The sequence below is a fragment of the Hyperolius riggenbachi genome, chromosome 4 (assembly GCF_040937935.1).
Source record: "Hyperolius riggenbachi isolate aHypRig1 chromosome 4, aHypRig1.pri, whole genome shotgun sequence".
Taxonomy (NCBI): Eukaryota; Metazoa; Chordata; class Amphibia; order Anura; family Hyperoliidae; genus Hyperolius; species Hyperolius riggenbachi.
This window is the reverse complement of record NC_090649.1, coordinates 227,140,644-227,168,123: the sequence shown is the minus strand read 5'-3', so window position 1 is coordinate 227,168,123 and position 27,480 is coordinate 227,140,644. Positions and strand designations below refer to the sequence as shown.

General features: G+C 45.1%; 1 protein-coding gene across 19 annotated transcripts in view; it reads left to right on the top strand.

Moving 5' to 3' along the window:
• DST (dystonin) overlaps nt 1-27,480 on the top strand; it is a 748,258-nt gene that overhangs the window by 75,805 nt on the left and 644,973 nt on the right. For 18 of the 19 annotated variants that reach the window (XM_068281416.1, XM_068281417.1, XM_068281405.1 and 15 more), the window contains one exon: nt 6,429-6,636. In XM_068281416.1, coding sequence (XP_068137517.1) covers nt 6,429-6,636 — 208 coding nt within the window. Of the gene's footprint in view, nt 1-6,033; nt 6,299-6,428; nt 6,637-27,480 lie in introns of those variants that run through there. The other variant, XM_068281411.1, reaches the window with a different exon arrangement.

The window sequence follows — 27,480 nt, the reverse complement described above, 5'->3', positions numbered from 1 at the left end:
CAATGCCAAGCAAAAGCTCAGCAGACGCCCGTGTGAACCAGCCCTCAGCCATCACCACAGGTTTCTTTCAGGAGAAACTGGGTCATCACTACTGCTCCTTCGCATCCCTCTCTCTCACCCCCATCTCCTTAGGGATGACAGGTGATTGCCAACTAGTGGCACCTTGACTCTTGTCTTTTGGACATTATCCCTACCTTCCATCCAGAACCTGTATGAGCCAAAACCAATTCCAGGTTCAAACCCCCGTTTGTACTTGGCGAAATAACGGATTCTGATTCTATGTAGCTGTATAAATGAAAAACCCAGGATAAGTGGGAATGGCAGCTGAAAGGTCTGAGAAAAAACGAGGAAGGCTTGCGCTGTACTGATTTACAGAACCAGGAATTACAATGCTGTATAACCCATGGCATTATTTTTTTTACATACCTCTGGGTTAAATATAATCCCCTTTCCTTCTAGATCTTCACCATATGTTAAAGTAAACTTATCACACATCTGGACACCTCAAATTGAGCATATAATGTAAATAATATAATAGATTTTACCTAGATGAATTCCCCTGCAAGCCTCTACTTCTTCGTAATCCCTCCTGCACTAGGCCCCCGACCCCCTGTGGCCAGGAACTTTGAACCAGATATACTATGCCTTGCACATGCACAGTATTGTCCTTTATGCCGCTGTGGCTACGCTCCTGGTACTGCTGTAGTACTATGAGTGTACGCTGCACTAAGGAAGCGCATGCACATGGGGGAGGGGGTGTGGAGGACATAGTTTTCGATTGGATAACATTGTGGACACATGTATGTAGTCTATTTAATTCCATTTTTTTTAGCTTGGACATCCTTTAACTTTCAGTCATAGTTTTTTTCCACCAAAATGAAAAAACACACAAAAGGACTTGTATGCAGCAGGATTTGTCCTCTACTGAAGTAGCTTCTATCCAACAACTCTTCCTATAAACACTGCTCAAGTGCACAGTGGACCCGCCACCACATCAAAAAGCAGAGAATATGGCAAAAGCAGATTTTAATAACAGTTCTCATTAAAAACATACATGAAACTCTTCATCAATAAAAGTGTACGTAAAGCTAATGGGAGTCTATTTAAAAAAAAAATAGAAACCAGATACTTACCTATAGAGCCTCTGGGTCCTATAGAGCCTTCCTTCTCCTCTCCTGGTGCCCTTGTTACAGCTGCAGCTCCTCCGTTTAAATCCCCTACCGAGGGGGACTTCGGAAGTCTTCCAAGAGCCGAGTCACGAGGCGGTTCCATACGCCACACGTGTGAGCACCCTCTCTTGTGCACTCGCACATGCTCAGTATGGATCGACCCATCTTCGGGAGCACTCGGGCTCCTGAAGACTTCTGAAGCTTCCCTTCGGCAGCGGAGAGAGCAGTATTTAACTAACTTAGTCAAATACTGCTACGGGGGAGCCAGCGCTGGAACGGACACCGGGAGAGGAGAGGGAAGGCTCTGCAGCACCCAGAGCCTTCCCTCTCCCTAAGAAAGCATCTGGCTTTTTTTTTTTTTTTTTTAAAGGTTCCCATTGACGTTAAAAACTCACATTGTGGGCCCTAATGACAGGGATCCGGAAAATATAAAGTGTTTTGACAATAATATCTTGCTGCTTGTGTTCCATATTACTGGTTTTACCAACTAGGTGTCCTCAGGGATATTAACCAATTATTAAGACTTGCTTTTATCCTATTCTCTGCATTTTGATGTTGTTAACGTATACGTATAACGTATTTGCCAGAATTCCTGTTGTCTGATACATCTCCCCTCCTCTGGAACTCCTTCCCTCAACACATTCACCACTCACCCACACTTACTCTTTTTAGGTCCAACCTGAATACTCACCTCTTCAGGCAAGCATGCTATCTTACTTAGGACACCCTGGCAAATGGTTTACCATCTCATACACAGCTTTCTATCACCTATTGTTAGACTGTAAGGCCGATTGGCCAGGGCTCTATTTCCCTTTGATCTCTTACTGCTGTGTAATGTGTGTGCATTTCTTCCATCATTATGTAAAAATCTGTTATTGATTTGTTCACTGCATAAGCTGTAATCCACCTTTGTCTTGTACTGTTAACAGTATTGTTTATATAGTATTGTTATACCTTGTATTCTGATGTGCAGCGCCACAGAAGATGCTATATAAACCATACTAACAATAATAATAATAGAGATCAGCAAGTAACCTTGGCTGCTGCATATTGTTTAGGTTGGTGCAGACTAAACACTGTTCCTTTTTTTTTTTAACCCAGCCATTGCTTGGAGAGAACAGTTGTCGGTATTGTACATTTGACATTTGTGTAGAAGCAAGCTTTGTTCTAGCAAGTGTGCAAGGGAAGGGAATGAGATAGCAACAGTAGGTGTCATGGTAATAATCTGCCGAAGGCTTCAGGCCTTTACAATAATATGTCAACAAGACCCAGCAAACATAAATATCAGCAGAGCTGGAAACGGTCACATTGCACATATTTTTCAGACAGGAGAACCAGGATGAGACTATAAGCATTCATGATGCTGGGTTGTAAAAATAACTGTTTCTGTATGCAATGGGTCTTGCTAGCAGTCTGATTCTATGATTTATATTGGATTTGACATGTGAAAGTCTCTTGATCCTTTGTTGATTTATCCCCAGCTCTTCAAATAACATCAGGAGAAGCTATTCTCTATGTAGATCCTATAGTACAAGTATATAACCATTATGATTGTGCACAATGACCACTATAAACATACAGATACACAGATAAAGCTGTTGGTACCCTTTACAGTCAATGAAAAAGTTTTTTATATCTTCTGAACAGTAATTAGGTGAAAAGCAGTTGTCTCATGTACAACTGCATGTCACTGGTATATTACAGAGCAACGCAGAGCAAATACGACAGAAAGATTAAGTATTGCTTTACTCAACATTGATATTCTAAAGCAGCATGGACACATTTGCTGATACCCCTGGAAAAGATCATAAATTAACACTCTTCTGGTCCTTGATGATTGAAATCTACGCCCTGTTTTCGGCCATATATATCTGCCAGGGCATAGATTTCAATAATCCCCGCTGCATGGTCTTGCTGCTCTTGCCATTCCTGCCGCTCCTGACCCCACGAATGCTGTGAGCCAATCACAGTACTTAAAGAGACTCTGTAACAAATTTTTCAGCCTTAGTTCTTCTATTCTATAAGTTCATATGCCTGTTCTAATGTGCTCTGGCTTACTGCAGCCTTTCCTAATTGCACTGTCTCTGTAATAAATCTTATCTCCTTTCCTCTGTCGTGTCTGTCGGGCTAAGGCTTGAATGTGTGGAATGTGCAGGGCTGCTTGTGATTGGTAGAAGCTATACACACCCCCTGCAGGCTCTGTATGACTCACACACTCTGTTTATGTGAGCCTATTACAAGCTGGTTAGTTTGTTTGTAAACACTGCCTAAAACTGTTAATTACCAGCCAGGATTGCAGCAGAGAGTGGCAGAAACCGCACAGAGGGGCACAGGAGAACATAAGGAATAGAATGGTATGCTTTTTAGTGTAAGAATATTAGAGTACAGATTCTCTTTAAAAGGGCAGGGACGGCTCTGGTCCTAAAGAGCAAAAACAATTGCAAAACAATTGTAATATACTTGTGCATACACATACATGTAAGATGTACATCCGTCCCAGAGAGATATGTACCATCAGTTACTTTGCCTGTCACAGTAGGCCATAAAAATCAGACTTTTTGGATTTAGGATTTAGGTTTTGGAGTAGCCCCAGTTGGGGACAAAGCCAGTAGAGGGCCCCTGTCACTGGTCATGGTTCCTCCAACACCATAATAGGAAATACACAGCTACAGGCAGCTAAAAATTGCTAAAACTATTTTTAGCCATTTTAGCCGTCATAGAGATACGTAGAGGGCGCACTTCTCTTGCGCAGACAGGCCGTGACTGGCTGAAGTTACGGGACCCGGTACTGGAGCTGGAAAAGGCTGAGGACGGCGATGTGGGAGCGATCCATGCGGATGGGGCTGGAGGAAGCCCCAGGTTAGGTATGTATAATTTTATCATCTCTGGTACACTTTAAAAGGAAGTAAATACGGCAGCCTCCATATCCCTCTCGCTCCAGTTGTTCTTTAAGCCTGACACAGCTGGAGCAGTTTGCTCAGGAAGAACAGACTAAACTACCTGTGGACAGATGCAGAAGCCTCACTGGGGATGATTCACAAAGCTTATCTCATGAATGATCTGCTTTCACCTTATCTATCTGTGGCTTTTTGAACACTACATGCAATTCCAATTTTTTATACGATCCAATTTCTTATTCCGATTAAAATAATCAAAAATTGGATCGTATAAAAAAATCGGAATCGCATGTACTGTGCAATTGGCCTAACACCTATAAAACACCCAACATGCAAAAAAACAAACAAAAAAAAGATAAAAAATCTTTTGATGATTAAAATGTTGATCTGCATCTCCCCTCACATGTGTGGAGGATTAGAGCAGAACAAATTGTTTGCCCAACATCTATCAACTTGGTAGCCAATCAGCCATCTGATTCGATAATTATTATTGAATCGGATGAAAATCCGTGCCGCCAAGTGCAGGCCCGATCGATGATGCAACCAATTTCGGGTTAAGTATGTCAATTGGACATGCTGCAAGAAGTCGGGCCATTGTGGTCGATTGGGTGTGCGGCATTAATGGCGAATTATATTAGGATGAGCGATGAATGTGACGAAACCCCCCACGCTGTCCCCCCTAGTGTTCACGATAGCCAACTATCCGCCCCCCCCTCTGCCCAGTGCACTATACATTACGTCGTAGTCTGCCGTGGCCCTGGGTGCGTCCTTCATCCTTACACATGCCCCATGTGGTTGTCAGAGTAACGTGGGCGCATGTGTGATGTCAAACATGCGCCCTCGCATAAGCCAGCAACCACGTGGGGCTGCCCAAAGCCACGGCAGACTAGGACATGTAAATTATAGTGCACTAGGCACTGGTGGTGGTGGTGGTGGTGGTGGGGCACAGTGAACATAAGGGGGACAGCGTTGGGCCAACGAGGCGGTGGATCGATTTTAGCACGAAATTGATCGGAAATCAGCCTGCAGTGTATGGGCAGCCGACAAATCTCTCTCTAATCATATTCGTTTAGAGAGATTTGTCTCTTGGTCGAATCTACCCATCATCATCGCTAGATGTATGGTTACATTTAAGCTGCGTACACACATTGCATTAAAATTGGACAAAACTGATTTCCAATGGATCATTTTATTATTGATCCTTGGACCATTATTATTGACCCTGAGCCTCTGACACATGAGACCTGGGTTAAAATCTTGGCTCTTCCTGTTCAGTAAGTCAGCACCTATTCAGTAAGGAGTTCTTGGGCAGGACTCCCTAGCACTACCTACTTAGCGTATCCTAGTGGTTGCAGCTCAAGTGCTTCGAGTCTGCCAGGAGAAAAGCACAAAATAAATGTTATTTGTCCTGTCATTTTCCAAGGAGTTTTATCTCACATGGGTACATTGTATTTATTGATGATTTCATTGGTAATAAACAAGAGCCTTTGTTTACAACTGGAGATATTGCTAACAGTGCTTTGTATCTCAGAGTAACACCTAGTTAAAGGGGTTATTTCGCGAAAAAAGTAGGCAGTTAAAAAATAGGGGCAGGTGCTTCTGTGTTAGATCACCTTCCTCTCCATCCCATGACAGGCTGCCCAGAAATGGCAGCAGTTCTGTCGTCAGGCACTGGCAAAACGCTTGACCAAAGGCAGATGTGCTTGTTGAGAAGCAATGCCAGGACAGAGGCTATAAACCGAGATGAAGCATGTGTTTACTGGAACTGTCTTGACAGAGAGCTACTGAGGAAAGCTCCCTGTATATATAAAGCTCCAGGGAGTTCCTCTCCTCAGCCAGTTCCTGCTCTTTCAGCTGCTCAGCTACTCCTTTGTCTGGCGCTCACAGACCGGATAGAAGTGGAGCACTGAGTGGGATGTACGCTGAACTAGAAAGTCTCAGAAGCCTTGAGAAATCACAACAAAGGAAGCCACCGTCCTATGCCGTGCACTTATTAGAGAAGCCTGATGATTAGTTGCGCAGGACCCTGCAGGTGTAAGGTTGGCCACTAGAGGGAGCCAGATGTCAGGCTTTTCGCAGTGTAGGCTTGGTTGGTTGCAGTTGCTTGCTCTGACTGGAGCTGGGCCGGTCATTGGAAATCGTTAGGTTGTTGGGATCATTTCCTGTTGCCCATCCTCACCAAAAGGCAAATGATTTGTCAGGCGACAGCGATCTCCTGAATGTCACACAATGGTAAGCAGTGCTGTCATACATACCGGCTCCCGCCTGGGGGCTGCTGCTGTAATACAAATACACAGGGGGCTGCCAGGGAAATGCTTGATCATTGCATCCATGTAACGTCTATGTTCTGTTCTCCCTACAGAGCTCGGGCACCGCGTCCTACCGCTGCTCCATGTCCTCGTCGGCTGACTTCTCCGATGATGAAGACTTCAGCCAGAAGTCGGGCTCGGCTTCCCCAGCCCCGGGTGACACTCTGCCCTGGAACCTCCCCAGACACGAGAGATGTAAGAGGAAGAGCTCCGGAGCTGCGGTGCTGGACCCGGCCGAGAGGGCTGTGCTCAGGATCGCTGGTAAGGATGACAAGTGCTGCTGCTGCTGCTGAATGCATGATGCTGCCCTGCTCCCATCACTTGCCTGACATGCAGCTCAATAACATCATCTGTTGCTCAACTGCTTTACAATACACATGTGAAGTCATTCGTGTGTTTTTTTTTTTTAATTAATCTACAGCAACAGAAATTAGTAGAGGCAAAACTGTAAGGACCACAACACTTGCAATTAGTGAAAAGCAGGCTTTGCTGCCCCTGTTAACACACACGTTATGCGATAACACACTGCGTTAGGACACCACATTCCATTAGATTGCACTGTGAACTTTGCATTGATTTTCCATTTCAGTGTGACTTTCTGCGTTACAATGCGTCTGTTACTTTGCACCGCAACGCCCCACAGTGCAATGATTGCAGTGCGACTTTCTGCGCTGCGCTAAAATGCAACCCACTGTGAACAGGGCATCATCACTCAGATCCAGAAAGCTATGGCCTGATTAATAAACTGCTCCCCTCATCTGATTAACCCCCATGCAAAGCAGAAGTTTGGCTTCTTCACATTCTGGTTCCTCAATACCAAAATGTTACTGGAAAGTTGAATTATTTGTCCAAGAGGTAAAGAGCCATTTATTAATAATTGTTGAAGCCTGTCTTACCCTAGATCTGGACAGGTTATAGTACAAAAATTGTTGAATTGACGGCTGATGAGCTAATAGACATGTGAAGTCCTTTTTACGCGCTGTTTCCCTTTAGAAAGCATTAGGGGTCTGGCAGCTCATTGGTTAATCAGCGGGACAGACTGACATGCATTGTGGTGACTAAGCTTTTTTCAGTCCCATTCTCCATGGGCAGTGTGTTTATGTGCTCAGACAGTCTCTGAATCCTAGCCCTAGTGACTTGCTGGGACATCTCTCAGCCTAATATGTGTAGCACAGGACACCTAAGTAGTCCTATATTACCCTCTGCTATTAAATGATTACATCTCCTTATTGCTTTTAAACTGGTTCTGCCTACAATAAAAAAAAAAAACACTTTTTTATTATTATTTTTATCTGCACAGATTTATTGCATATTTCTAGACACATCTTCAAATGATTAGCGTTAAGTGAATGTATTACCAGCCAACACCAAACATACGGAACTAGTTAGCTGTCAAATGGAATGCAGTGCAAATGTGTTGCTAATATTATCTGTGGCGATTATATCTGTGATTTAAAAGGCTACAAGATGTTGTATTCTGTCTCGAGTGTTTTTAATATTTCGAATGTTTAGCAAATAATGCTTTCACGACTTTGCTGTGTTCTGAGGCTCTCAGTGCAGTACTCTAGGCAGTGTGCATCTTCAAAACCTCTTCTAGTTATGCGTCAGGCTCAGTGCTGACAGGCTACAGAGTACACTGATTTTTGAGTTGTCAGCAGTAGTAATGTGACTGCTTTACTATTTTTTTTAAGTAGATACTGCTGGAGGACACCTAGAGTGCTGCAGAATTACTATGATATTGGTTTGTGGTGAAAGTTTGGGAGAGAGAGGAATGAATAAGCCATTATGGCGTAACAGTTTCATGCAGGTAATTATAGATGGTGACTAAGGTTAAGTTTAGTTGCCCACTGGGGGTGGGGTTTAAAGGGAACCTGAACTGAGTAAAATTATTAAAAATAAACACATAATGTAGCTGCAAATAAATATTACATACTTACCTCGCCATCGGTTCCTCTCAGAAGCTCACCATTTTCTTCTTACAGTGATCCCTTCCAGTTCTGGCAAGATTTTGTCAGAACTGAAATATACCAGTTGCTGTCATGTTATATATGCGCTGTCAGTTACAACTGAATGTGCAAGGTAATGTCCATGTTTCCCTATGGCTCAAGTGGGCGATATAACAGTTAAACAGTATGCTGACCAGGATGCTGTTATGGGGTAATGGCCATTTTCAAAATGGAGGACAGAGAATTTCATCGATCACAGTGGACAAACATGATGCAGGAGAGGAGAAAGAGATTGATGAACACACTACACGGGAGGCAAGTATGACCTGTGTATGTTTATTTTGACTTTTTATTTTCAGTTCAGGTTCTCTTTAAGGTTAGGCGCCCATGGGGGCTCAGGTTAGTTAAGGGTAGGTTAGGCACAACTGGGAGGTTAAGATTTGCACCACAAGGAGGGGGGGTTCTGTGTGAAAGTAAGGAGAGGTTAGGACAGGTCATAGTAAAATATCTGCAAATATTACTGATATTTCACTGTATCAATTAAGTAGTAGAATATCGGTAAATCTACTAATTTTTTTTGTTGGGGGGGGGGGGGGGGGGGGGGGGGCTAATGCCGCTGTCCTGTTGACAAGCATTTGTAGCCATATGTGTTACATGATATCTACATTGCTAATGTCCTTGCATTTCTTCTGTATGTTGGAAACAAGAGGAGAAATAGGCTTTGTGTCAGGAGAGCGGTCTCCCTCTGAAAGATGCTCAGCCTTGACATTGACATAATGTAGCTGTTGTAATGAGTCGCTGGGAATGATTGTTACTTAAAATAATATCTGCTTGCTGTTCCAAGGGTGTTTTATTGCAGAGGAGTTTGCAGCTTCTTGTGCCATTGCTAAGGTGTGGGAGTGAATCATTACATCTGTTCACAAAGACTAGATATGTGGGTCATGTTAGAATCTGATACCCCCTGGAGGAATTCACTATTAACCCATTAACTCAATCTCTACTTCTGTTGCCTATATAGTAACATGTCAGTGACCCTCAGAGAGCAGCTATTGCAATAAAGGTAAAGAGAACAATTTCCCTTCCAGAAGAAAGGAACACTTCAGAAGGAGATTGAAGCAGTAATGGCCCCTGATGCTTCAGATAGGGTCAGGCTTCTGTGGGGACACTGATGCTTCAGATAGAGTCAGGCTTTTGTGGGGACCCTGATGCTTCAGATAGAGTCAGGCTTTTGTGGGGACCCTGATGCTACAGATAGGGTCAGGCTTCTGTGGGGACCCTGATGCTTCAGATAGGGCCAGGCTTCTGTGGGGACACTGATGCTTCAGATAGGGTCAGGCTTCTGTTGGGACACTGATGCTACATATAGGGTCAGGATTCTGCGGGGACCCCTGATGCTTCAGATAGGGCCAGGCTTCTGTGGGGACCCTGATGCTTCAGATAGGGCCAGGCTTCTGTGGGGACACTGATGCTTCAGATAGGGTCAGGCTTCTGTTGGGACCCTGATGCTTCAGATAGCGTCAGGCTTCTGTGGGGACCCTGATGCTTCAGATAGAGTCAGGCTTCTGTGGGGACACTGATGCTTCAGATAGGGTCAGGCTTTTGTGGGGACCCTGATGCTACAGATAGGGTCAGGCTTCTGTGGGGAGCCTGATGCTACAGATAGGGTCAGGCTTCTGTGGGGACCCTGATGCTTCAGATTGGGCCAGGCTTCTGTGGGGACCCTGATGCTTCAGATAGGGCCAGGCTTCTGTGGGGACCCTGATGCTACAGATAGGGTCAGGCTTCTGTGGGGACCCTGATGCTTCAGATAGGGTCAGGCTTCTGTGGGGACCCTGATGCTTCAGATAGGGCCAGGCTTCTGTGGGGACCCTGATGCTTCAGATAGAGTCAGGCTTATGTGGGGACACTGATGCTTCAGATAGGGTCAGGCTTCTGTTGGACACTGATGCTACAGATAGGGTCAGGCTTCTGTGGGGACCCTGATGCTTCAGATAGCGTCAGGCTTTTGTGGGGACCCTGATGCTACAGATAGGGTCAGGCTTCTGTGGGGACCCTGATGCTTCAGATAGGGCCAGGCTTCTGTTGGGACCCTGATGCTTCAGATAGGGCCAGGCTTCTGTGGGGACCCTGATGCTACATATAGGGTCAGGCTTCTGTGGGGACCTTGATGCTACAGATAGGGTCAGGCTTCTGTGGGGACCCTGATGCTTCAGATAGGGCCAGGCTTCTGTGGGGTCACTGATGCTTCAGATAGGGTCAGGCTTCTGTTGGGACACTGATGCTACATATAGGGTCAGGATTCTGTGGGGACCCCTGATGCTTCAGATAGTGCCAGGCTTCTGTGGGGACCCTGATGCTTCAGATAGAGTCAGGCTTTTGTGGGGACACTGATGCTTCAGATAGAGTCAGGCTTTTGTGGGGACCCTGATGCTTCAGATAGAGTCAGGCTTCTGTGGGGACACTGATGCTTCAGATAGGGTCAGGCTTCTGTTGGGACACTGATGCTACATATAGGGTCAGGATTCTGCGGGGACCCCTGATGCTTAAGATAGGGCCAGGCTTCTGTGGGGACCCTGATGCTTCAGATAGGGCCAGGCTTCTGTGGGGACACTGATGCTTCAGATAGGGTCAGGCTTCTGTGGGGATCCTGATGCTTCAGATAGAGTTAGGCTTTTGTGGGGACCCTGATGCTACAGATAGGGTCAGGCTTTTGTGGGGACCCTGATGCTACAGATAGGGTCAGGCTTCTGTGGGGACCCTGATGCTTCAGATAGGGCCAGGCTTCTGTGGGGACACTGATGCTTCAGATAGGGCCAGGCTTCTGTGGGGACCCTGATGCTTCAGATAGGGCCAGGCTTCTGTGGGGACCCTGATGCTACAGATAGGGTCAGGCTTTTGTGGGGACCCTGATGCTACAGATAGGGTCAGGCTTCTGTGGGGACCCTGATGCTTCAGATAGGGTCAGGCTTCTGTGGGGACCCTGATGCTACAGATAGGGTCAGGCTTCTGTGAGGACCCTGATGCTTCAGATAGGGCCAGGCTTCTGTGGGGACCCTGATGCTTCAGATAGTGCCAGGCTTCTGTGGGAACACTGATGCTTCAGATAGGGTCAGGCTTCTGTGGGGAACCTGATGTTTCAGATAGGGTCAGGCTTCTGTTGGGACACTGATGCTACATATAGGGTCAGGCTTCTGTGGGGACCCCTGATGCTTCAGATAGGGCCAGGCTTCTGTGGGGACCCTGATGTTTCAGATAGGGCCAGGCTTCTATGGGGACCCTGATGCTTCAGATAGGGCCAGGCTTCTGTGGGGACCCTGGTGCTTCAGATAGGGCCAGGCTTCTGTGGGGACCCTGATGCTTCAGATAGGGTCAGGCTTCTGTGGGGACCCTGATGCTTCAGATAGGGTCAGGCTTCTGTGGGGACCCTGATGCTTCAGATAGGGTCAGGCTTCTGTGGGGACCCTGATGCTTCAGATAGGGTCAGCCTTCTGTGGGGACCCTGATGCTTCAGATAGGGCCAGGCTTCTGTGGGGACCTTGATGCTTCAGATAGGGCCAGGCTTCTGTGGGGACCCTGATGCTTCTGTGGGGACCCTGATGCTTTTAGATAGGGTCAAACTTACTGTGGGAACCCTCATTCTTTTGTGGGAACCCTCATTTTTCAGGTAGGGGCTGGCTTCTGTGGGGACCCTAATGCTTCAGATAGGGTCTGGCTTCTGTGGGAATGCCAATGCTCTAGATAGGGTCCACTTCTGTGGGAACCCTGATGCTTCAGATAGGGCCAGGCTTACTGTGGGAACCCTGACACTTTTGTGGAACCCTTATTCTTCAGATAGGATCTGTCTTTTGTGGGAACCCTGATGCTTCAGATAGGGTCAGGCTTCTCTGGTTGCTGGGCATTGTGCCAGTGCAAAATGTGGGGCAGTCACCTGTGTGTGTAAAGGATTGACACTGTTTACCCTGGACAGTGACAGATCCTCTCAGCATGCTGATACTTTTATTGTTGTCAAGCTAACTGGAAAATCTCTGTTGCTGAGGAAGGCTGATAGCACAACTGTGATCAGGTGATTTACTAAAGGGGTTTAGAATGATGGATGGGGCTAGCTATAAGCACCCTGTTATGTACAAGTCTTAAAAAAAATAATAAAATAAAAAGAGGAACAAGTCGGCTTATGATTCAGCAAATCATTAGTAAATGGCCTTATTTGGGTCACGTCACTGCAGACAACATACTGTCTATAGGCCCAATGAGTCAGCATCTTCTCAGAAAGCAGTGAGCCGCTAGCCGGATCCATGGTAGCTTCCGTAAGCATTTGATTCAGATTTGAAGCTTTGGGGAATTAATTAACATACTTTATAATACCAGTGAGATTAAGCTTCTCAAAGCAGGATGTGTGCTGCGTCCACCCAGATGCAGAGCTGTAATGGAAACCTCTATAGCAGTGCTGTCCAACTGGCGGCCCGTGGGCCGCATGCGGCCCGCCAGGCCTCCTGCTGCGGCCCCCCTGCCGCCTGCTCCGTGTAGCGCAACTTTTTTTTTTTTTTTTTTAAATAAAGACCCTTTCCCCCATGCTGCGCGGACTATAGATTATATATTTACAGGCTTCCCCCTCTTTGTCCCCCGTGCTGTTGCCTCTAATACACGCTAAACACAAATACCCTTTCCAAAGAGGACTGAAAATTAAGACTTAACTTTTAATGATATGTATTAAAAAGATCTATTTGTTAAACACATAGAAAGTGAACAATTGGTAGGGGGGTATTATCGTTGGTAACAAATTACCATCCTCCCCTTTTCCAATGTCTAACCAAAAGCTCTACACATAACTCGACATGTTTCATTTCCTAAAGTGGAAATTTCGTCAGGAGTGAAAGTGCTCAGTGCTAGAGTGCCATATTGCTAAAAACAGTTACATTAATCACAAATCACATATCTAGTGTAACAAAAAAACAGAGTAACGGCCGTAACGAGACAGCCTGCTAGAGTTCATCATGGTGGCTGCCCTTTTATAGTGTATAGCCAGGGCTGAAGGTTGCTGGGTAAGGCGGGAGCCAATTCCTCCTCCCCGGAGGGAGTATCCCCTCATCCCATAGGTCAAAAGTAGAGTCCATCAAACATATTCCCCAATCAGTCCATTCCCCATACTCGCCAATGTAGAAGAGAAAACATACAATCATCCGCTTTCCAACTCCCTTTTTCCCATTGTCTGATCCTCCATTGTATATAGAACCCTTAACACTGAAAGCCAGTGTGGTGGCAAAACGTTAAAACTCTATAAAAGAGAGCTACGTATTCCGCGCCCTCTGATTGGTCCAGGCGGGGGCGCTGGGGGCGTGGACGGGCAGAGCGCTTGGAGGCCTACGTCAGAGCTGCGTAGACCAATAGGACGCCGCTCAGCCTCCATCAGCGCTCACTCCCGTCCGCATATGCGCATGAAAGGGACGCTTATGGACGTCATCACGTCCTAATGCGTTACCATAGTGATCCAAAGCGCATCCAGCCTTTGCTGGTAAAAGCGGACTACGTGCCAATCGTCATGGCAACACATAAACAGAACATGGATACAGGCCTGAAAAGGCACCGTATCTGCATCACCAGAGGCGGCCAGGGAACGTTACTGATGCGGGGGGGCTGAGCGGGAGGGGGGGGACTAATCATAAGGTTCAAAAGGGATCTACTATTGAGGGATAATCCATAAAGGAGTGGAAAAACCCATTTGGCAACCTGGGAAAATATACCCAATCTAACACAGGAGTAGGGTGGTACAGAGGGGAAACAAAAGAGGTCCCTCCGGCCCTCAGTGAGGTAGGAAATATATTCCAATTACTCATCCTATAGAGCCCAATGATGAACTGTATGAGGTACGTATTCACATAAGGGACATATATTGTTCCAGTCCCCATCAGTTACCGGTGTTTACAAAAAGGGAGAAAAAGTGAAGCCCTCATTGAGTCCCAGAGGGCTAAGGGTGCCCAGTCTGTATATCCAGCGGGCCTCCAATTGACGCAGTCTCTGATCCAAATTGCCCCCTCGGGGCCCCATCTTCCATCTTTGTATAACCCAAAATTTCAAACAAGACGGATCCCCGCCATGTTTCTCATGGAAGTGTCGGGCAACTGAAGTGTTGCGTTTGTGGTTAACATCCCCTAAATGCTCTAGGATTCTCTCCTTGACAACCCTTGTGGTCTCTCCCACATATATTAAAGGGCAGGGGCACTGGATTGCATATACTACTCCTTCACTGTTACAGTTGAAGAAATCCCATAGTTCAAAGGTGCGTCCGTCCTTAGGGGCAGTGAAGTTCTTACAGTTAAGGACATTGGCACAAGCCTTACATTTCCCACACCTATACATACCCTTGGGGGGGTTGGAGTTCAGCCAGGTTTTCCTTTCACTGGCAGTATTTCTGTCAGTTGGGGGCAAGAAAGAGTGTGTTAAATTGTCCCCCAAATTTTTCCCCCTTCTATAAGTGATGAGGGGTGCCCTTGGTAGATAAGCTTGTAATTGTGGGTCTAATTTCAGGATGGACCAGTGTCGCCCCAAAATTCGTTTTACATTGTTTGATTGATTAGAAAAAGTACTCACTATTCTCGCCTTTGTGCATTCTTTCGAAGAGTCCCTATTTTTAGGGATTAGGAGGTCCTTACGCTCAACTGTCTGTGCTTTTTCATATGCCTCCCTTACCACCTCTTTAGGGTAACCCCGTTCAGAGAACCGCTTTCCTAGGGTGTTACATTCTTCAGTGAAGTCTGATTCATTAGTGCAGTTCCTGCGAGCCCGCAGGAACTGTCCCTTTGGGATGCCCTTTTTAAGGGGCTCAGGATGAAAACTACGCCATTCCAAGAGGGAGTTCGTGGCCGTAGGCTTACGGTAAATCTTAGTATCAAGGCCACCCTTCTTATTTTTCCGGATCTGCACATCTAGAAAGTTGATGCTATCCTTATGAATCTCGTGGGTAAAGAACATACCAATGTCATTAGTATTTAGCTGTTCGACGAAATCAACAACCTGGGGCCGTCCCACAAGATGAAGATGTCATCTATGAAACGGCCCCAGAAAATCACGTGGGAGGTGTATACTGCCAGCTCCTCCCCGAAGACAATTGTGTCCTCCCACCATCCAAGGAAGAGGTTTGCGTATGAGGGGGCACAGGCCGTCCCCATTGCACAACCCCTCCTCTGTAAGTAGTACTTGTTCTGAAATAGAAAATAATTATGATGTAAAATAAACGACAAGAGGTCAAGGATCAATGCTGAATGCTCTGCCAAATGGACACTTCTAGACTGCAAGTAGTATCCCGTGGCATTCAAGCCTAGATTATGATCAATATTATTGTATAAGGCCTCTACATCCAGACTTGCTAGCCACACCTGGTCCCCAATATGCACATCATGTAATTTGTTCAAGAGGTCCATGGTGTCACGTAAATATGCAGGGAGGCTTTCCACAAACGGTCTCATGAATGAGTCTACATATTTACTGGTCTGTTCTGTGAGGCAGTTATTACCCGATACAATCGGACGACCGGGTGGATTGCGCATATCTTTGTGAACCTTGGGGAGAGCTGAACGGGGTTACCCTAAAGAGGTGGTAAGGGAGGCATATGAAAAAGCACAGACAGTTGAGCGTAAGGACCTTCTAATCCCTAAAAATAGGGACTCTTCGAAAGAATGCACAAAGGCGAGAATAGTGAGTACTTTTTCTAATCAATCAAACAATGTAAAACGAATTTTGGGGCGACACTGGTCCATCCTGAAATTAGACCCACAATTACAAGCTTATCTACCAAGGGCACCCCTCATCACTTATAGAAGGGGGAAAAATTTGGGGGACAATTTAACACACTCTTTCTTGCCCCCAACTGACAGAAATACTGCCAGTGAAAGGAAAACCTGGCTGAACTCCAACCCCCCCAAGGGTATGTATAGGTGTGGGAAATGTAAGGCCTGTGCCAATGTCCTTAACTGTAAGAACTTCACTGCCCCTAAGGACGGACGCACCTTTGAACTATGGGATTTCTTCAACTGTAACAGTGAAGGAGTAGTATATGCAATCCAGTGCCCCTGCCCTTTAATATATGTGGGAGAGACCACAAGGGTTGTCAAGGAGAGAATCCTAGAGCATTTAGGGGATGTTAACTACAAACGCAACACTTCAGTTGCCCGACACTTCCATGAGAAACATGGCGGGGATCCGTCTTGTTTGAAATTTTGAGTTATACAAAGATGGAAGATGGGGCCCCGAGGGGGCAATTTGGATCAGAGACTGCGTCAATTGGAGGCCCGCTGGATATACAGACTGGGCACCCTTAGCCCTCTGGGACTCAATGAGGGCTTCACTTTTTCTCCCTTTTTGTAAACACCGGTAACTGATGGGGACTGGAACAATATATGTCCCTTATGTGAATACGTACCTCATACAGTTCATCATTGGGCTCTATAGGATGAGTAATTGGAATATATTTCCTACCTCACTGAGGGCCGGAGGGACCTCTTTTGTTTCCCCTCTGTACCACCCTACTCCTGTGTTAGATTGGGTATATTTTCCCAGGTTGCCAAATGGGTTTTTCCACTCCTTTATGGATTATCCCTCAATAGTAGATCCCTTTTGAACCTTATGATTAGTCCCCCCCCCTCCCGCTCAGCCCCCCCGCATCAGTAACGTTCCCTGGCCGCCTCTGGTGATGCAGATACGGTGCCTTTTCAGGCCTGTATCCATGTTCTGTTTATGCGTTGCCATGACGATTGGCACGTAGTCCGCTTTTACCAGCAAAGGCTGGATGCGCTTTGGATCACTATGGTAACGCATTAGGACGTGATGACGTCCATAAGCGTCCCTTTCATGCGCATATGCGGACGGGAGTGAGCGCTGATGGAGGCTGAGCGGCGTCCTATTGGTCTACGCAGCTCTGACGTAGGCCTCCAAGCGCTCTGCCCGTCCACGCCCCCAGCGCCCCCGCCTGGACCAATCAGAGGGCGCGGAATACGTAGCTCTCTTTTATAGAGTTTTAACGTTTTGCCACCACACTGGCTTTCAGTGTTAAGGGTTCTATATACAATGGAGGATCAGACAATGGGAAAAAGGGAGTTGGAAAGCGGATGATTGTATGTTTTCTCTTCTACATTGGCGAGTATGGGGAATGGACTGATTGGGGAATATGTTTGATGGACTCTACTTTTGACCTATGGGATGAGGGGATACTCCCTCCGGGGAGGAGGAATTGGCTCCCGCCTTACCCAGCAACCTTCAGCCCTGGCTATACACTATAAAAGGGCAGCCACCATGATGAACTCTAGCAGGCTGTCTCGTTACGGCCGTTACTCTGTTTTTTTGTTACACTAGATATGTGATTTGTGATTAATGTAACTGTTTTTAGCAATATGGCACTCTAGCACTGAGCACTTTCACTCCTGACGAAATTTCCACTTTAGGAAATGAAACATGTCGAGTTATGTGTAGAGCTTTTGGTTAGACATTGGAAAAGGGGAGGATGGTAATTTGTTACCAACGATAATACCCCCCTACCAATTGTTCACTTTCTATGTGTTTAACAAATAGATCTTTTTAATACATATCATTAAAAGTTAAGTCTTAATTTTCAGTCCTCTTTGGAAAGGGTATTTGTGTTTAGCATTTAAAAATCAGGTGTGTTTTCTGTAGATTGCCTCTAATACACCTCAGATCGGCGGCGGCGGCGGCGGCAGCAGTAGAAGAAGATAGGAACCAGTCACACCAGTGACCAGAGCATGACAGCCGCACGGGGGACTTTACATGCTGGACGTGACCGATGATGTCACGCCCTCCATTCAAATTCACCGCGCGGCTGCCATGCGCCGGTGCTCCAACGTTTTGTCTTACGCGTCGATTTTGCCTACATTACCTTCTGCGCGTGCTCAGTACTTTCCACGCACACTCTGCACATGCGCATTTAGGTTTTCTCATTTCCCCTCATCGTTTTACCCTACGGGTGTGCAGAGTAATAGCCTGTGGTTGGAGGGAGTGCAGCGGCAAGTGTTCCCCTTTCTAGGGGCCGTGCAACCGCCCTGAGCACAAATTAATCATCTATAACTGCTGCATTTTCAAACTTATTTCCGTTATTACTTTATTAGCAATAACATACAGTAAAACACATATACAATCAGCCTATTTCCATAGTAGGTTATTTCGATTTGTAGGTCTCCTCGATGGAGTTTCCATCTTCTGTCATTAGCGTAGGATATTTCGACAATGTAGGACAAAACGTTGGAGCACCGGTCTGACTGGCTCCAGTCCTATTTCCTGCCCGCCGCTGCTGATCTGAGGTGAGTGTCTCGGCGTCTTGTACAGCGTGCACCCGCCAGAAAGGAAGACCCCTCAATCACCAAACAAAGTTGTGTGGGTATAGCCGACAAGCCATCCAGCGTGCAATCATGTCCGGGGTGCAGTGAGAGCACTGGCTGGGAGACATCTCTCTGACAAGAAAACCCAAAGTAAGTTAAAGCATTTTATGGCATTTTGGAGTCCAGCACCTTCACGGATTTTAATGGGGACTCTGTGTAAATCCACAGGTTATAGCGCTTTGCTTTTACTTTTGTTGCTCCAACATAAACACTATCAGCACAGCACAGGCTGCTGCATTTCTGGGGTTGGTGTCTGGATGAAGACAGTAATAGCCTTTTTAAATTATCATACCTTTTTATATAGTACTGACCTTTTCCACAGAGGATTACACAGTACACTGTAACGCAAGGGAGCTCACAATCTAATGTCCTTACTGTTGTCATAGTCTAATATTCCTATAGTCTTGAGCCAATTTGGGGACAATCTTCCTTTCAGCAAGTTTTTGGGGTTGCAAGGAAACCAGCAATATCCTGGTGCAGGCGGCAGCACGGGGGACAACGAGGGGGGGGGGGGGGGCGTTCTGGGCAATCTGAATTCATTTTGTGGGCACAACTGCGGGCAATCTGAGTGCATTTTGTGGGAACAACTGCGGGCAATCTGAGTGCATTTTGTGGGCACATCTGCGGGCAATTGAGTGCATTTTGTGGGCACATCTGTGGCCAATCTGACTGCATTTTGTGGGCAAATCTGCAGCCAATCTGAGTGTATTTTGTGGGTAAATCTGCGGCCAATCTGAATGTATTTTGTGGGTAAATCTGCAGCCAATCTGAATGTATTTTGTGGGTAAATCTGCAGCCAATCTGAATGTATTTTGTGGGTAAATCTGCAGCCAATCTGAATGTATTTTGTGGGTAAATCTGCAGCCAATCTAAGTGCAGTTTGTGGGTAACTCTGCAGCCAATCTGAGTGCAGTTTGTGGGTAAATCTGCAGCCAATCTGAGTGCAGTTTGTGGGTAAATCTGCAGCCAATCTGAGTGCAGTTTGTGGGTAAATCTGCAGCCAATCTGAGTGCAGTTTGTGGGTAAATCTGCAGCCAATCTGAGTGCAGTTTGTGGGTAAATCTGCAGCCAATCTGAGTGCAGTTTGTGGGTAAATCTGCAGCCAATCTGAGTGCAGTTTGTGGGTAAATCTGCGGCCAATCTGAGTGCAGTTTGTGGGTAAATCTGCGGCCAATCTGAGTGCAGTTTGTGGGCAAATCTGCGGCCAATCTGAGTGCAGTTTGTGGGCAAATCTGCGGCCAATCTGAGTGCAGTTTGTGGGCAAATCTGCGGCCAATCTGAGTGCAGTTTGTGGGCAAATCTGCGGCCAATCTGAGTGCAGTTTGTGGGCAAATCTGCGGCCAATCTGAGTGCAGTTTGTGGGCAAATCTGCGGCCAATCTGAGTGCAGTTTGTGGGCAAATCTGCGGCCAATCTGAGTGCAGTTTGTGGGCAAATCTGCGGCCAATCTGAGTGCAGTTTGTGGGCAAATCTGCGGCCAATCTGAGTGCAGTTTGTGGGTAAATCTGCAGCCAATCTGAGTGCAGTTTGTGGGCAAATCTGCGGCCAATCCAATAGCATTTTGTGGGGAAATCTGCTGCTAGATTGCCCGCAAAGTTGGACAGCACTGCTCTATAGTATTTCTGTCAATGTTATTGCTAATCATACATTTTCACAAAACAATGAGGTAGTTTCAACTGGATATCTTAGTGTTTCTAAAAGATATTTCATTACATCTACTTAGCAGCTTCTTTAGCTCTTTTTATGTGAATGGGGATTCCTAGTTGTTCATAAGTACAAGACTCTTACTCCTGTCAATAAACAGTCCACAGAGTCTCACCTCCATGTTCACGTGAGTACCTGCTATAGAGGCAACTTAGGCTCTATAATATTGTTTGATGCGGAATAACACATAGAGCGCTGAATAGAACTAAACCAAATATGTTTTCTGTTGGACTTCTACCTAAATACTACTTACTTTAGAGAGTACCTCCAGTACAAAAAGACAGAGCCTTTCATTTCAGACTCTGTCTTAATGATGCAGGAATGGGGGGTTCTCAGAGTTGATCACTTACCTGATTCATTCAGTCAGGTGAGTGTGCAGCCCCCTCTGAAATGCAGTAGTGATGGCTTTTTTTCAAAGTTTTGCCAAGGCTCTGACCAACCCCATCTGCATTACCCTGCCCCCAGCTCAGCAGCCACAGCCTAATTGCTTATTGGTGGCTACCGAGCTAGAGGTGGACCATGGCTACTTAGTCACAGACTTGGAGGTTTTTCGAACTGTATTGCCAAGAGGGTGGAGCGCCACCTGTATAATGAATGACAGCAGTTCAGGTGGTAAGTAATTAACTTTGAGATCCCCAATCCTGCATCAAGCTTGACATGACCAGCTTTTATGCTGGAATTACACTTGAAGTATATTATTTCTACAGACAGAAATATGGCTTGCACCATGTACCACTAATGTCTCCCATTGTAGCAGACCTATACATGGAAGAAGTGTAATGTGAGCTCTGAACAGAACATCTTGTCACTGGTTCAGGTACATTATTTAGATAACAAAGACTACAGCCAGGCTTGTGGAGTTGGTACAAAATCATCCAATTCATCAGTTTATGATACCGCCGACGCCAGGTACCCAAAATTGCTCCGACTCCACTGCCCTGGTTACAACCACTACCTTTTACTGAACAGCTACATTCAGGAAATTAAAAATCAAGTTCACTGACCTGTTAAAAGAAAAACAAAAAACAAGTTCACAGAAGAAAAAACTTATAGCGACAAACTGACTATCTTGCACTATATTCTACATCCCAAATAGAAAAGATACTTAGGGCTTCATTGGTTATTGGTAATGATTATTGAGGAATCAGGGGTGGGTTAAGGATCTTTTAACAGGCTAAGGTTAGGGTTGGGCTTAGTTGAAAGTTAAGTTTTAGATATTTGGGAGCCAAAGGATTAACCTCCATTGAGGTATTGACAGATATACATGTCAATACAAAGCCTGCTGTGAACAGTATTGATGTGCATGCATGTCAATACTCTCCTGCACTGTATGCTAGACTCTTGCTTGACACATTTTGGCAATTTACAGGAAAAAAAAGGTTATGAAAATTAATTGCATCACTTTTGGATGCACTGAAATCCTGGAGAAATTGAACGCCAGGGAGGTTAAGGTTAATCACAAAATGAATTAGTTAATTTATCTCATGCTGGAGATAACATAGTTACCATAACTGTTGTTTCAAACCATCTTTTTTTAAATAATCCAAAGTTATTCTGATACAGTGCAGAAGGAGAAAAAATATATTTATTCGATTATAATTTGAAATATCTCTTAGTATTTTTGGATTGAGCCGTTGTCTTGGCTGTGTTGGTAATTGGTGATATTTTTGGATATAGTTATTCTCTCATATGGTCATGAATAGTCCGTGCAGATGATGCATTCTCTCATAAGGTCATGAATAGTCCGTGCAGATGATGCATTCTCTCATAAGGTCATGAATAGTCCGTGCAGATGTTGCATTCTCTCATAAGGTCATGAATAGTCCGTGCAGATGATGCATTCTCTCATAAGGTCATGAATAGTCCGTGCAGATGATGCATTCTCTCATAAGGTCATGAATAGTCCGTGCAGATGATGCATTCTCTCATAAGGTCATGAATAGTCCGTGCAGATGATGCATTCTCTCATAAGGTCATGAATAGTCCGTGCAGATGTTGCATTCTCTCATAAGGTCATGAATAGTCCGTGCAGATGTTGCATTCTCTCATAAGGTCATGAATAGTCCGTGCAGATGATGCATTCTCTCATAAGGTCATGAATAGTCCGTGCAGATGATGCATTCTCTCATAAGGTCATGAATAGTCCGTGCAGATGATGCATTCTCTCATAAGGTCATGAATAGTCCGTGCAGATGTTGCATTCTCTCATAAGGTCATGAATAGTCCGTGCAGATGATGCATTCTCTCATAAGGTCATGAATAGTCCGTGCAGATGATGCATTCTCTCATAAGGTCATGAATAGTCCGTGCAGATGTTGCATTCTCTCATAAGGTCATGAATAGTCCGTGCAGATGATGCATTCTCTCATAAGGTCATGAATAGTCCGTGCAGATGATGCATTCTCTCATAAGGTCATGAATAGTCCGTGCAGATGTTGCATTCTCTCATAAGGTCATGAATAGTCCGTGCAGATGTTGCATTCTCTCATAAGGTCATGAATAGTCCGTGCAGATGATGTATTCTCTCATAAGGTCATGAATTGTCCGTGCAGATGATGCATTCTCTCATAAGGTCATGAATAGTCTGTGCAGATGATGTATTCTCTCATAAGGTCATGAATAGTCCATGCAGATGATGTATTCTCTCATAAGGTCATGAATTGTCCGTGCAGATGATGCATTCTCTCATAAGGTCATGAATAGTCCGTGCAGATGTTGCATTCTCTCATAAGGTCATGAATAGTCCGTGCAGATGTTGCATTCTCTCATAAGGTCATGAATAGTCCGTGCAGATGATGCATTCTCTCATAAAGTCATGAATAGTCCGTGCAGATGTTGCATTCTCTCATAAGGTCATGAATAGTCTGTGCAGATGATGCATTCTCTCATAAGGTCATAAATAGTCCGTGCAGATGTTGCATTCTCTCATAAGGTCATGAATAGTCCGTGCAGATGTTGCATTCTCTCATAAGGCCATGAATAGTCTGTGCAGATGTTGCATTCTCTCATAAGGTCATGAATAGTCCGTGCAGATGATGCATTCTCTCATAAGGTCATGAATAGTCCGTGCAGATGTTGCATTCTCTCATAAGGTCATGAATAGTCCGTGCAGATGATGCATTCTCTCATAAGGTCATGAATAGTCCGTGCAGATGTTGCATTCTCTCATAAGGTCATGAATAGTCCGTGCAGATGATGCATTCTCTCATAAGGTCATGAATAGTCCGTGCAGATGTTGCATTCTTTCATAAGGTCATGACTAGTCCGTGCAGATGTTGCATTCTCTCATAAGGTCATGAATAGTCCGTGCAGATGATGCATTCTTTCATAAGGTCATGACTAGTCCGTGCAGATGTTGCATTCTCTCATAAGGCCATGAATAGTCTGTGCAGATGATGCATTCTCTCATAAGGTTATGAATAGTCCGTGCAGATGATGCAGTTGGTTTGGACACATGACTAGGCCCCTTTCACATGGGCACCTGACAGGCAGTGAATTCACCACCTGTCAGCTGCTCTCCTGCACTGGCTTGGTAGTGCATGGTACCGGTGCTGCGCAAATGACCCCCCCCCCTTGGAGTCAGATGTGAGCGCAGCTGTGCTCAGACGCAATATGTGACGGTCCTGCTGCCCTGTAACACCACCATATGTCAGCACTTTAAATGCATGGTGTTACTACCGTGCAATTCGGCTGCATTTAAATTGCACCCAAATTGCACTGTCGGGCAGCAGACAGGAGACTGAACTGCTCAGCAAACGTGCACTTCAGCCTCCCATGTGAAAGAGGCCTATACACTGATGGGAATAGCATGCATGCAGTCACTTATTTGTATCTCTGATGGAAGACTGGACAGTTTCTAGACATACAAGTTCAGCATGCAGTAACTAATTAAGGCTGCTACTCATGCAATGTTGTTTTTCTAATTAGGATTGCTTTATTGTGTAATCACACGCTGATACCAAGGATGCTGCACCTTTTATTATGCCGCAAAATCAATGACTGTGCAAACAGTAAAGCATATTGCTGTATTGATTGGATCACATGACATAGCTGCCTCCTGAATGCTTGATTATATTACAAAGGACTTTCTATGACCTGTAAGCCTAAAACACTTACTGTATTACTCTTTATCATAGAGAAAGAATGATATACCGTGTACTGTTTCAACTGTAAATAGCTTCCTTTGAGGTAAATGCTAATAATGTGATTAAGCCTTCAGAATATGGGTTGTATTGGAAGCAGACCACTGTGCTTGCAGAGTGACTGATATGTTTTAATTTACAGGGCTGCTTTCTATTGGGCAATATCCTGTAATGGTTCCCCAAGGGATAGCAATGCTATCTGCCAGCCTACCAATTACTAATTCATTCCAAATGTCCTTGTGATCCCAGGCCTGTCTGAATCTGAAAGTAGCATCTGAGTAACATGTGTCTTGACAGTGAAAGTGTCAGTTTGGCCTTGATTCACAAAGCCCACCGTAAACTGTGAAATCGGCTCAAAGTCCGTCAACACAGTATCTGACTGTTTTTGATTGTCCCTGGGCAATATCAGTTAACTTGCTTGGTCCATAACAGTAGGAGGTACTCTAGAAAAATAGGCAGGAAACCCTGTCCTTCCCTTTTCAATGCACACTTGTCCAATGTGATGGAGAAGAAGCTCATCCCTATCTTAGTGCTTAGGCATTACTATACCCTAAATGTGGGGATAAGCCCAAGGGGGGATTTATGGTGGAATCTGGAAGCTCCCTTTAATAATAAGAGCATTCCTGGAACTTGCCTTTCATTTTCATTGCAAAATTACTGCTGATAAATACTTCGAGACACTGAAGTGAAAAAAAAAAAATGATATGATTTGTGTGTGTAGTACAGCTAAGAAATAAAACATTAGAAACAGAGACATAAGTAATATATTCCAGTACAGGAAGAGTTAAGAAACTCTAGTTGTTATCTATGCAGAAAGAGCCATTGAGCTCCACCACTTCCAAAGTCGCAGAGAGCTCTGTCTTCTGAAGCTTGTTATCTCAAGTGTATTGTATTTTCTTTCTCTCTGCAGAGAAGAGTTCAAAGGTTTACTAGCCTGCTCTGTAAAATCATTTAGAATGTTGAGTAATGTGTAAACTGCAAATATTAGAGAATGATGCAGCGTCATAAAAAAAACCCCAATATAACTGAAAATAAAAATATGAGAATATTTTCTTTGCTACTAATGTTCTAGTAATTATCCATACTACACAACCAATTTATTACATCATCATATTTTTTTTTTAGCTTCAGTGTCTCTTTAACACTACGCATGAGCATAATTTTGTAGAAGTAAAATATAAAACAGCAGTTTCTTACAACACACACACACACACACACACACACACACACACACACACACACACACACACACACACACACACACACACACACACACACACACACACACACACACACACACACACACACACACACACACACACACACACACACACACATTCTTTAATAACAGCAGAAAAATGTAGCTTATGGGTCAGCAGAACAAACATCCTGCTGAGAGCTACATTCCTCCCTGGACACACAAGGTTTATGTAAACAATATAATATCAGTGCAATATTCCAAAATATGTCTAGTAGAAGAATTAGAATCAGAGAATCAGTATTGCACATTGTTGCAAGCATCCTGCTCTTAAAGAGAATCTGTACTCTGAAATTCTTACAATAAAAAGCATACCATTCTATTCATTATGTGCTCCTGGTCCCCTCTGTGCTGTTTCTGCCATTCTCTGCTGCAAACCTGGCTTGTAATTGCCAGTTTTAGGCAGTGTTTACAAACAAACTAACCAGCTTCTAATAGGCTCAGCTAAGCAGAGTGTGTTAGTCACACAGAGCCTGCAGGGGGTGTGTACAGCTTCTAGCTAATCACAAGCAGCCCTGCACATTCCAGTCTGACTGCCTCAGCCTGACTGTGCCGACTATAGAGAGAAGATTAGATCATATAACAGAGATAACACAGCTACTGTGCAATTAGGAAAAGCTGCAGTAAGCCAGACCACATTAGAAAAGGCATAGGAACTTATAGCATAGAAGAAATAAAGATAAACAATTTGTTACAGAGTAGAGCAAGTGAAGCAAGAGGAATATGGAGGCTGACATATTTATTTCCTTTTTTAACAATGCACATTTCCTTGCTGTCTCACTGAACCTCTGCCTCTAATACTTTTAGGCCCCGTTCACACTTGTGTTTTGGCAAGTAAACGGACCGGATCCTGATCGGATCCTGACCTGATCCTGATCAGAACCGTACGGTTCCGATCCGGATCCGGTCCGTTTGTATCAGGCATGCATCAGGCTGCCATCCGGATCCCTGGGCAAAAAATAGTTAAATATAAATAAAAAAATGTTCGGGTCAGCAGAAGGTGCACCTGGTGCACATGTACAATCAGGTTCCTCCGCTGTAGGCCTCACCTCCACCTCCGACATTCTGCCAAACAGCTCCAGCACGTGTGTCACTGCTGCTCCACTCCAGACATGCTTGGCCCATGTGTCCCCATCCAAATGGCCGCTTGGATACGCATAGAAAGTGGGGTAGAACCTCAGGTTTTTGTAGGCAGTGTGTTCTGTGCCTTCCGTTTCCCATTGGTTTCTGTGTTCCTGATGGTGCTGTCAGGCTCAGGTCAGGCTCCGGTCAGGATGCGTGGGCCGGAGATCCGGACACAAAAAATAGCGCATGTTGGAAAAGAGTCCGGAGTCCGGATCCGGTCCGGCTCCGTACTGTACGGAACGTACGTATGTGAACGTCCGCATAGCCTTTGCATTGCTATGCGGAACGTACGTTCCGTTTGTACAGTATGCGGTCCAGATCAGATCCGAAAAATCCGGATAGCGAACGCTAATGTGAACCGGGCCTTAGCCATAGACCCTGAACAAGCATGAAGCAGATCTGATGTTTCTGCTGTGGGGTTTGTACAAAAATCCTCCAACTCCTCAGTTTATGATTCCACCGACTCAGACTCTCCAACTCTTCTAATTTACATCCAACAATCTTGTTGATTAAAAGTATGTAACATATGAAAAATATAAGAAAAACAAAAGT